Below are 12227 nucleotides of genomic sequence, written 5' to 3'. Positions count from 1 at the left end.
GGGCACAGAGCTCTCCTTGACCACCAGGCCATGGGCACAGAGCTCTCCTTGACCATCTGAGCCACGGGCACAGAGCTCTCCTTGACTGACCACATGAGCCATGGGCACAGAGCTCTCCTTGACCACCAGGCCATGGGCACAGAGCTCTCCTTGACCATCTGAGCCACGGGCACGGGGCTCTCCTTGATTGACCACATGAGCCATGGGCACAGGGCTCTCCTTGACCATCTGAGCCACGGGCACAGGGCTCTCCTTAACCATGGGAGCCATGGGCACAGGGCTCTCCTTAACCATGGGAGCCACGGGCACGGGGCTCTCCTTGATTGACCATATGAGCCATGAGCACAGGGCTCTCCTTGACCATCTGAGCCACGGGCACAGGGCTCTCCTTGATTGACCATATGAGCCATGGGCACAGGGCTCTCCTTGACCAGTGGAGCCACAGGCACAGGGCTCTCCTTGACCACGGGAGCCACGGGCACAGAGCTCTCCTTGACCACTAAAGCCATGGGCACAGGGCTCTCCTTGACCACCAGAGCCACGGGCACGGGTCTCTCTTTGACCACCAGAGCCATGGGCACAGGGCTCTCCTTAACCATGGGAGCCACGGGCACAGAGCTCTCCTTGACCACCAGGCCATGGGCACAGAGCTCTCCTTGACCACTAAAGCCACATTACAGGGCTCTCTTGACCACTAAAGACACGGGCACGGGGCTCTCCTTGATTGACTACCAGAGCCATGGGCACAGGGCTCTCTTGATCACCGGAGCCACGGGCACGGGGCTCTCCTTGACTGACCACTAAAGCCATTGGCACGGGGCTCTCCTTGACCACAAGAGCCATCGGCCAGAGTCACCTCCGGGTGCCACAGGGATATGAAAGTGTTTGCCACACGGAGCGAAAGTATCCCGCCGAAATGTACTTTCCCTTCCCGCAGCAAAATTAGAGAAGGGGAAATTCTTTGCGATCCGCGCCAGGCAGAAAAAGAAAAAAAAAAATACCAAAAAAGCGAAACCGCTGTTGTTGGCAGGGGCTCTCCTGGGAGCAGAGCCGGGCGGTCCCTCACGGCCTTGCCCGGCTGTGCCTCAGACCCGCCCGCTCTCGGCGCATGGAGCCGGCCGGGCACGGCGCAGCGATGGCGGCGGCGCTGAGGGCGGCCAAGCGGCAGCTGCGGGGGGAGCTGCGGCAGCGGCTGAGGGCGATCGGAGCGGCCGAGAAGCAGCGCCAGTCCCGCCTGCTCGGGCGCAAGGTGGGTGCGGACACCAGGGCATGGCTGAGAGCCGAGCCCGGCTCGCCGGGAAGCCCGGCCGGGGACTTTCCAGGCCCGCCGGTGATCGAAACCGTGACTCAGGGGCTCTTCCGCCGAGCGGGGAGGGGAGCTCCGCCTCGGAGCCTTCCCTSGGCTGCCCGCGGCCGTGGCGAGGTGGGGCAGGAACTGCTGTGAGCAGCTCCGGCGGCAGCGGCTAAAGCTGGGCCTGCTGGGGACACTTCCCCGTGGAGCGGTGGTGACATTTCACCTCTGGGATGCTGGGGACACTTCCCCGTGGAGCGGTGGTGACATTTCTCCCGTGGAGGGGTGGTCACATTTCACCTCGGAGCTGGGGACACTTCCTTCATGGTTGCTGGGGACACTTCCCCCGTGCCGTGGTGGTCACGCTTCCCCCATGGCACGGTGGTCAAATTTCACCCCTGGAGCCGTGGCCACACTTCACCCTTGGAGCGGTCGTCACATTTCACCCCTGGGATGCTGGGGACACTTCTCTTGTGCGGTACTGGGGACACTTGCCCCGTGGCATGGTGGTCATACATCACCCCTGGAGCGTCGGTCACACTTCACCCCTGGGATGCTGGGGACACGTTCCCGTGGCGTGGTGGTCACATTTCACCCGTGGAACGGTGGTCACATTTCACCCGTGGAGCGGTGGTCACATTTCACCCCTGGGAGCTGGGGACACTTCCTTCATGGTGGCTGGGGACACTTCCCCGTGGAGCGGTGGCCACACATCACCCCGGGAGCGGTGGTCACATTTCACCCGTGAAGCGGTGGTCACATTTCACCCCTGGAGCCATGGCCACACTTCACCCATGCAGCAGTGGTCACATTTCACCCCTGGCATGCTGGGGACACTTCCCCCATGGTGTGGTGGTCACACTTCATTTTGTGGTGTGATGGTCACACTTCACCCCTGGGATGCTGGGGACACATCCCTCGTGGTGGCTGGGGTCACTTCCCCCATGGCGTGGTGGCCACACATCACCCCTGGAGCGGTGGTCACACTTCTCTCGTGGAGCAGTGGCCACATTTCACCTCTGGAGCGGTGGTCACACATCACTCCTGGAGCAGTGGCCACACTTCACTTGCGGGTGACAACACCCACCCGTGGATTTGGCGACAGCGGGGACAAACAGCCGCTCTCTCTAAGCAGGGCTCTTSATGTTCATCTCAGACATTTCACACCAGCCTGGCTCTGGCCACGCACACAAACCCCAGCCCCTGTCTGATTTGGCCRCTTGYTTTACATGCTGTCRTCTCCYTTCTGTATTTTCCAGCGGTGTTTCTTYCACGCAAWTTTATTTCTAATATAATTTTTGCACTCTAAAAGATATCAAGCAGGGTTTGCCTAACTGGTATCCTAGCACRGAGTGATATGGGTATGTACTTTTGAAATGTCCTGTTTGTGTTTGGATTACACAGTTTTTATATAGATGTATTTTATCATTTTAATAAACATAATAAAATTTTATTTTGCAGTCACTGCATGTAATAGAGCACAGTCCTCATTTTTTTTGCAGCACCAGCGGGTACTTCTAGATGATCTACATTTATATGGTTATTTTCCTGCCAGAGGATCTCAAATCATTTTATAGACTTCATTTACTACTAATGTGTAGCCACTTCATGCGTGGGATGCAGCAGCACAGAAACTTCAGGTTGTAAGAAGTTTAACTGGAAGTCTCACTTTTTTTTTTCATTGGGAATGCTTTTAAAAAACATATATATGTAGTGTCCTGCTGTCATGATAATGCATTTTAATAATCATACATCCTAGACTTAAACCTTTCAATTTTTACCAAACACTGGCATGCATCCCCTTCAAAAATTCACTTTTAAGCACCWAGCCCACATAGTACTGAATTTTTAGGAACCCTCAGCCTTTGTCTAACTGCTGCTGATAAACTCAGCAACAAAGGACTCATTTCTTCTAGTGAGAGCACACTAAAAGGTACAGCTTTTGTTTTGTTTAAAAGAAGGCAACATATCAGGAAATATAAATTGATATTATCTTGCCATTTAATAATCTGACCCAAATTGAAAATCCTGAGATTGCTTGATACAGARTGGTGCTGTGCAAGTGGCAAAAAGTAGAGTCAGCTTTCTTCTGGGGTGGRTGATAGAGCAGGGAGAAATGTTTGAAAAGGCTGAGAAAATATTTGAAATTATATACGGCAAAAAATGTAGCTTTGTACCATACATCAGTGCTTGCAGCTAATAAAAGTGAGCAGCTTMTTTTATAACACCTGAGTAATATTTTTAGCAGTAAAATCTCATTTCAAAATAATCTTTAAATTCAAAATGAAATAGCTTCACAGGCTGACCTAGACACCAGTAGTTAATTAGTTTCTGGATGATTGTTCTTTGTTAATGTTTATGCTCATGATTAAAGTCATGCTATTTGCATGCTCTGATTTTGCAAAATTTGCCGTCAGCTKGTGAACAAAGGGCAGATAATATTTGTTAAGTGTGGAAATTTTTTCAGTTTTCTCAGAAATTGCTCCRAGTCATAGCAGGAGCAACTACACAATTCTGAGAACATCTGACATTGTGTCTTCCTGCTCACATGTGGGTTTACATCTTCAACCTCATTTCTTTCCCTGCRCCGCCTAATTAATGTGTTACTGGATACATCAGAGCAGATGGGAACCTGTGTGGTACCCACAGCACACAGCCCCTGTCTGAAAGAGAGTTCAGTTTGTCTCAGTTTCTCCCTTCGCCAAACCCATGAGAAGTTTTGGCTCTGGAGRCCCTCAACAACATTAGCCACAGCCATTTTCTGGAGTCTGCAGCTTCACTAAATAGCCTGCTCTTTGAAGCAAAACTACCATGGAAATTCTGTTCTTTTAAGAGCTTAATCCCTTGGAAAAATCCTTATGTAGGTACAAAARGAAATAAAATATGGTTTTGAATTGTTAAGATGTTTCTGTGGCTGACACATCCACCATCATTTAGTYTGGAGTGTTTCTTTTTTTCCCCTTYACAAAATTACATCCATCTTCTGAATATTGCACCTGGGGTTTTGACTTCTGCAATGGAAAGCAAATAAAAAATGTAGTGAGAGCCATATCTTCACTCAGATATGGGCATTTGTRTCTCAAAACAAGGCCAGGGCAAAGGCTAAAGCTCAGAAGAGCGAGTTACCCTGCAGTTACACAAACACTGAGCAGGAGATTGGGTGATCTCTGTTCTGTAGMTAATAGAGAGTTTCTCAATTATCTGATATTTTTGACAGGTTTTTCTAAGTGCGAAGAATAAGAGTAAATCACRTTTAAATGAGTAGGGACAGGTTTCTATTTGTCTTGTCCAGACGCAAGTGACAAAATAGATAAGGTTCTAGAGAATGAGAAGACAAGYTTTTAAAAGCCTCCTTTCAAATTTTAATGCGGAATTCAGTCTGGAATGGGCAGAGACAAGTGAGGTATGAGTCTGCTAACACTTTTTCACCATATAAGCATTTTTTTTTTATTTTCTCTCTTATATTCAGTCTTTTATAAGCCCAGCACASAGTCTCATGAAAAGCAAAAAAAAAATGGCAAGGCCATCTTTCCTTCAAGCTGTGAAAAATGTGCAGTAATAAGATCACCTATCAGAAGCAGGTGATGTCTGAAGTCATATATCTCAACTTGCTGGAGGGAAGACATCCAGGTTAACAAAAAGAGGGACCTGGTCTTGGAAGACTTTGTGCTCTGCAGTCATCTGCTCTGGTGCTAATTTTCCTTTGAGCTATTATCATTGGCACTTCTCATTCTGCCTTGGCCCAGATGAGAGATGCAGCCTGTCAAAAGGATGGGAGGAAAGGAATGCTAAACCCTCATGGCTTGCATAAGCTGACATTTCTGGCCTCCTGGATCTTTCTGCAGTGATGTTGGGCATTTGGGGGTGTCTGCACTGTRTGGCACAGCTATTTAGGGAATTGGAAGATTGTTTCCAAAATTGTATTTTGCTGGCCCAAACCTGTGTTTTAGTGTTCAGTTCAGTAGATACAAAAATTTGCCTATTTTGACTTTGATGGTAGAAATATTGGAGCAGGAAACAAAGCCAGTTTATTCTGATTATGATGCATCAAAGTTTGTATCTCTACCCTTTTCAATGAATATTTTGCTCCAGTTTTGTGTTAAATTAAAGTAACTTAGTATTTCCAAAAAACTTTYTGTAAACCAATTGCGTCCATTTCCYATGTAGGTGATTGACCATCCCAAGTACCAAGAATCCAAAAGAATTGCAATCTTCCTGAGCATGCCAGATGAAGTCCAGACAGAAGAAATCATTAAGGACATTTTTAAGCAAGGCAAAGAGTGYTTCATCCCCCGTTACAAGCCTCAGAGCAATCATATGGACATGCTGAAGTTATCATCAGCCGAAGACATTTCTTCACTTGCTTTGACATCCTGGAATATTCTTCAGCCCAGTGATRATGACAATGCAAGAGAGGAAGCTCTTGCTGGTGGTGAGTATTTTCTCCCTGCATTGTGAGGTTGTTGAGCAGGAGCAGCCTGGAGGCCACTCGGAAATGCTCTGACAGCAAGAATGAAATGAAGTGTTACACTTCAGTTTTATGGGTTGTAGAGAGATGCTCCTTTCTCTTGTTCTTCTCTACCCTGTGGCACTCCTGTGACATGCCAGCAGGGCAGGAGCAAAATTGCACTGATCCAASTGAAAGAAAACCCTCCAGATAAATCATCTTCCTGCTCTGATTCATGAACACCCTCAGTGCAGTCTCAGCCAGCATAATTTAGAGGCTCATAAAGGAGAGAGGGTCTTGCTGGGGGTAGCTCAGGCTGCCACTGAAAGCCATGGGGGTTCACAGGTTTAGGATGTGCTCTGAGAACTTTAGTTTGCCCTGATGAAAGGTTGGGAGCTTCTCAGGCAATGCCTGTAGACTGAGAATTTTCTGAAATCTTTGATGCTGCAAATTGTGTTGGGTGGATGAATTGCAGTGCTGATATGGAGCCTGCCCTTGTAGAACAGCTCTCTGGACTGAAACCTTACACTGCAAATAAAAGGACTTTTGTAGGCCTGCATGAATATTAGAGTCTTTTCCAGCATTATTCTCTCACATGTTTATTTTGATCTTACAGACTCAGACACTGGATTCTTTATAGGGTTGAAAAGGTACAAGTTCATTAAGATCAGACTTGTGTATATGTGCTTTGTTTTTGTTTCCCCAAATAACCTCTCTCTTAACATAAAATTCCCCAACTCCTACTTGTAAACAAGCTTACTTTTTGTGTCTTTGCATTCATTATTTACATTCTTTTTGTAAACACTTCAATATCTTCCTGAAACATCTGCAGGAATGTTTAATCTTATTAATGGAAGACTCATGTTGAACTCGTGCTTGAAACCTCAGTCTGGGAAGATTTGCTCTAGGTTGAAATTCACYGTGCAGACAGCTTCCACACCTCACACGCTTGCCAGCTTTTTAGTGCTTGATAAAGGAGCATAACATTTCTATGACTSTGTTTGATTGAACTTGGGCTTGTATTTGCTTTGGGATGCCAATGTACTTTCCCAGAACATTTCACTGTGTTTGTTTCTCTTTTTTTTTATTTTCAATCATTACCTCTTTCCCAATTCAGAATCCTTTCTGTGTCTACATTTTAGCTACCAAGGGATTTCACTGCTTCACGCAATCATCTTCTTTGTGTTTAATATTTAGCACTGTTAATCATTTTTCTAACATTTGTCAAAAAGTTGTGTGTGTTGGTGGGATTAAGAGACTTTTGAGGTAATATAAAAAAATACCCAGCATTCTGTTGGCTTGGTTCGGGCACTCTGGACAAGCTTTTGTACTAATGATGAGCTGCTGTTAATTGAAGTTAGCCAGTCTGTTGCAGAGATCACAGGTTTAGGTATGATGGGAGCAAGGRCTTCCAGGTGTAGAGTGCACTGAGCTATACCTGGGTGCCAGGCAGTGAAGATGGGGGAGGGCAGGAACACACTTTTGTACCTGGCTACTTCTGGGGCTGCTGCTTCCTTCTCTGCACCAGGATATGGGCAGAGAGCAATGCCAAAAGATCTCCTGAGCTCTACAGAGGGATGCTCAGAGACCAGTTGTAAGAACTGATGTATGTCCGTGTCAGACTTGTTCTGCCTGAAACTCAATTTTATTCTGTTTGTACTGTTTGTACAGTAATTTTGGAATAATGCCATTTGGATTGGAAGTCAGACCTTGGTCCTTTATCCTAGAGCAGTTTTTGTAAATTAGAGAATAAGTTTAAGTTTTTTCCTCTGTTGTATAATCAGATGCACACTTCTAATTTGTCCCCATGGAAGTACATTTCATCTCAATATGTMTTTATATTCCTTTGCTATATTTTTTGTCAGTTATTATATTTTTTGAACTTTGTTACTTTTGCAGGAATTCAAATTGCTTTGCTGCTACATCCATTGTTGGAATTACGCATGGATGGCACATTTATCTCAGAGATGTTATCAAATACTTTGGTGATYTGAGGCATTTACATTGTTATAAGGAGATAACATGGTGTTACATTAGTAATGTTCCCATTGCTGGCATAAATTACTATGTAATTTCCAAGAAATAGCCTGCAGGTACATAAATAAGCCATGTCATTTCTGAGTGTATTCATTTTGCATGACAAAAAGCTTAAATTCACACTGTCCTTAAAACTTCAGGCATGGTTACTGTTAAGAATAGCTCAAATATAAGCCTGGCTATGATTTGTGCATAGTTTCCCAGTCTTTGGTAGCACTCATGGGCAATGTTGAATAGACAGGAACCCCTCCTTTTGGAGATGATCCTTTTTTTCTGTTGGACCAGGGTTTACCTGTTTTCATCTTGGCAGTAGTCACATTACACTGTGTTGGCATAAACAAAGATCACTGCTTTTGTGGTAAGAGAAAGTCTCTCATCTTCTCTGCCATGTGTGGGTGACTAATTGGCACATGAAGAGTTGTTTTCTTTAGGCTAAATGGACACAATAACAGAAAGAACAAAGGTGGAAGAAGTTCAGATATTTTTGAGTAGGGGTGTGTGTAGGTGCATGACTTGGTTCATTTCTAGCTATGCGTGTTGGAAAGACTTAGACAACTTCTGGGGCAAGCCAGTGGTACATTTTCTTAATAGGAACCAATACCAATTTGTATCCTTGCCCATCAGAAGTATAAATGTGCACTGGTATTGGGTTTTGCCCAAGGTAATACTGCTGATGAAAGTCCAGGCAGATTGCAGTRTTTGTTTACAGAGGTGTAGATACCTTGCACAACTTTGGAAGGAGTAAATCAGATAAAAATGTACTCCTGTTTGCTTTTTATCACTACTCCTACAGAAGTTTAAAGAACAYTTTGCCAGCGGCTTCAGTTTCAATGTGGTTTAGGGAGGCGTTGTGATTCACTGWGCTGGACATGGGTTTCCTCATTTGTGATGTTATTTATCATTACTTAAACCAACTCTGAGAACTATGGGGGAAAAAGCTAATTTACTCCTCTGAAAAAGAGATTATTCTTATGGGACACAAAAAGAAAAAAAAGACTGGGTTGASTATTTCCATGTGGTAAAATTCTTGGGGGCTTCTTTGAAGGGAAGTAGGTGGCCAGGGATCTCATCTGGAAGGCTTGGGCCTGAGCAAACATGCTTAACTGTTCATAACTGAACTACTGACTGGTAGTTGAAGGTGTGCAATAAATTATAAACAACTTATATAACATTGACCTGCATGATGGAGATAGGGGATTTGGCCTGAATGTTTTTCTTGGCCAGAATATCAAGTGTTATTAGAAATTATGGCTCTAAATCTGCTTACTCTAATGGATTGGGAGGTGCTTTTCTAAGAAATACAAGAAATGGGATTATATGTATAAACTTAATTCAGCCTCTTAATCTCTTGTCAATTCTTCCTGATGTCAGAGTACATTATTACATAGTCTTTGTTCCTCAGATGGGGACTCCCTCAAAGATGAACCCAGATGAAATGGTCTGGGCTCTTTCAAAGAGACAGAAGATGTTAATGATTGCCACTAATGAGAATCTGCTCGATCATTGCTTTCTTCCTGCTCAGGTTAGAGCTGCAGGCCTCTTTACTGTACCTTGTTAAAACCTCAGGATGGAGATGGAGATCTTCATTTCTATATGGGTTYTTCATCACTACCCTGTTCAATGGCTTGAAGATATTAAATGGTGTGTGCTGGTGGAGAAGCAGCAGAGCCTCAGGATCCTGTTGCAGCCTGAGTTGTGCAGAGGAGCTGCCCTCAGTGAATACATACTCTTTTGCTTGTTTTTCCAACAYATAGTTTTCTTCTCTGTTCCTCCAAAACAATAGTTCCCCAGATTTGTCTCAGCCTTGGGCTGGATCTCCCTTTCCAAGCTTTAATTCCKCTACCACCATAGTGTGCCTTTCAATCTTTCTGCTCTTTGCCTGGCCTCTCTGAAATTCCCTTCTCAAGTGTCCTTCTCTGGCCTTTCTCACCRTATTCCCCACTTCTGCCCTCAGTCCCAGCCTGTCATTTCAGGGGCAGCTGGGCCAACATAAATAGCTTATCCCTGCCAAAAGGGAGGAGATCATGTGCTTTGTCTTCTTTCACTTGTCTGCTTCCACATGTATAAGATTCCCTGTCCCAATTTACTTATTTCCTTCCCCACTGTGCTGGCTTCTTTCTCTTTTTCGTTGGCTTAGAAAATCTTCACTGTTTAATCGTACTTTTTGTACAAAAGGTACACGTTTGTGATTGTTTCTTTTGGGCAGTGCTGGATTAAATAAACTGCTGCCCTTTCTCCTCCTCTTGGTCCCCACYCCTCCTCTCGTGTGCCAGCACAGATGGCCCTGCAGCCACATTGGGAGCTATACTGGGAAACCAGTCTTGGTTAGAAGCAACCCAGCACCAGCAGAAATCTCTTCTCARACAGGGCCAAAACACACAGTTTTGGACTGATTCAACTGAAGGGCTGGTAGGAAGCTGATGATGAAGGCTTGTGAAAATGACTGTCGTGCCAAAAAGTCTTCAGTGAAACTTCAGTCATCATTTCCTTCCATGTTTCAGTTCCCAGTCTTGTCCCAGCCAGCAGGAATAGGAGCAGCCAGTGAAATGAAAGTCCTTCAGAGTCCTCACAGCTGGGTTGGGTTGGGAAGGAGCAGCTGAGCCTGCAGCTCCATGTGCTCTGTGCAGCAATACCAGCTTATGGAGTTTTCCCTCCTCACATTTTCAGCCTTTTCCTGCCTCTCTGTGGGGAGCTGGATCAGCTTGCTCCTCTTGGTGAAGAGTATTTTCCTCCTTTGCCCTACCCTGTTTTTGTGGGGATTTTTKGAACCCAATGAGTTTACCAGTTTGCCATGTGCAATGTGTGTGGGGAGGAGGGAATGAGGAGCCTGCATGGATGGAATATCCCCTGTGGCACAGGATCCTAGAGAGAGCTGTGGGGCCACCAAGCAGATGTGACTCCAGCAGTGCTACAGGGAGGGGGCATCTTCAGAGACCCTCAAAACTCACCCTGACATGTCTATGCTAAGCCTGTGCCGCTGGCAGGTTTTCAGATTTTTGCAAAACTGCCTGAGCCTGGCTCAAATGGATCTGAGCAGGGCTAAAGCCACATCACCACCAGAGATTTCACCACCACTAGGAGCAGGATTTCAAGTTCTTGCTACAAGGCATGGAGCGACAGAGCTTCTCCCTTTTTGGTTCCCAATGAACCATTTGGCAGGAATAAAACAAACATAACCTCCTCACCCCCACCTCATTTTGGAGTAAGGACCCAAGCYGAAAAATGTCAGCATTTGACAATATAGCATCTTATATGTAATGGGGAATGTTGAATCATCTGCTACTACTCTACTATAGCATAATGTATCTTTGCTTCCAGAAATTAATGTATTAAGAATTCAAGTTGTATTTTGTAATTTAGTTTGGAGCCTTCTGGCATTTTCAGCACTGAAAACTTGGCCACTTGTGTTGTACCTTCAAGATAATTAGTGAAGTATTAACTAGATAATCCATGCTTTTAATAACAGTAAAAAATGGATTGTGAATAATAAGGAAAGACCCGAATTTGAAACAAAGTGAGGAAATACTGACATATGTCTGGCAGCAACCTCTTGCAGCTTCGTTTTCACATAACCTTTTGAATGTTGGCTTTTAAGGTTAAGGTAGTTTTGTCTTTCTGCCCTTTTAACTTCTAGAACACTGTGAGATTTGCTGCAGCATAAATTACAACAACCTKCTGGTAGCAGAACAGACAGGGACAGCTTACCTGTGTGCTTGGATTTGRTTTGTAAGGGCTGTTTATGCCAGGGAATGTGATCCTCCTGCAAGGAGAATGCTGGCTACCTCTAGGCTACAGCCCCAAACCTCAAATTATTCCTGAGTGACCATCAACCCTATTTGAAACTTTGTCGTTGGGTTTTTCCCTGCAGAAGCATTTTTATCTGCAGAAACTCTTTTTCACCTGTCTTTAAATTCCTGCTATTTATTCATGCATTCAGAGATTCTGCATTTGCTGCCAGGACTGATGGCCTTGTGATGCCATCAGTATTCTTAGTTATTCCAAATTTTAGCCCAGTTCTTCAGAAGTGTGACTCAATTGATGGCAGCACAGTCTTAAGAGGAATAGGTTTGACTTAGAACTGCAAAACAAAATGGGATTTTAAAAAAGGATAATGGGTTCCCCCCCCCCCCCCAAAAAAAAAAAAAAATGCACCAGAAGAGAAAGGGTTTTGAAAGATGAGGAACATTAAAGTTTAGAAATAAAAAACACTGTGAGGAGAAAATGCTGTGGCTTGAGGCATAGGGAAGGTCTAATATGCAGCTTCAGCTGCATTAGATGTTGTACTGCTGTCCATGAAGGTGTAATGGGACCATACAAAATGATGCTAATCATTCTGAAAAAAAGATGTGTGGGAAATAATGCTCAGAGGTAACTGTGACTATTTAAATGAACTTTATGGAGATAGGAATGTATCTGGAAAAAATGAAATATGGGTACATGAAAAGCAGAGAT

The 12227-nt window shown here is 44.9% G+C and overlaps 1 protein-coding gene across 1 annotated transcript in view; it reads left to right on the top strand.

Moving 5' to 3' along the window:
• The first annotated feature begins 1047 nt into the window (after positions 1–1047).
• MTHFS (methenyltetrahydrofolate synthetase) overlaps positions 1048–12227 on the top strand; it is a 23966-nt gene continuing 12786 nt past the window's right edge. The window contains exons 1-2 of the mRNA XM_057365849.1: positions 1048–1249; positions 5459–5723. Coding sequence (XP_057221832.1) covers positions 1109–1249; positions 5459–5723 — 406 coding nt within the window. The 5' untranslated portion in view covers positions 1048–1108. The remainder of the gene's footprint in view (positions 1250–5458; positions 5724–12227) is intronic.

This window comes from Malurus melanocephalus, unplaced genomic scaffold (genome assembly GCF_030028575.1).
Source record: "Malurus melanocephalus ecotype Western Australia unplaced genomic scaffold, MMel_1.1 scaffold_58, whole genome shotgun sequence".
NCBI lineage: Eukaryota > Metazoa > Chordata > Aves > Passeriformes > Maluridae > Malurus > Malurus melanocephalus.
The sequence above is the reverse complement of the archived record's forward strand: the minus strand, read 5'-3'. Positions and strand labels throughout refer to the sequence as shown.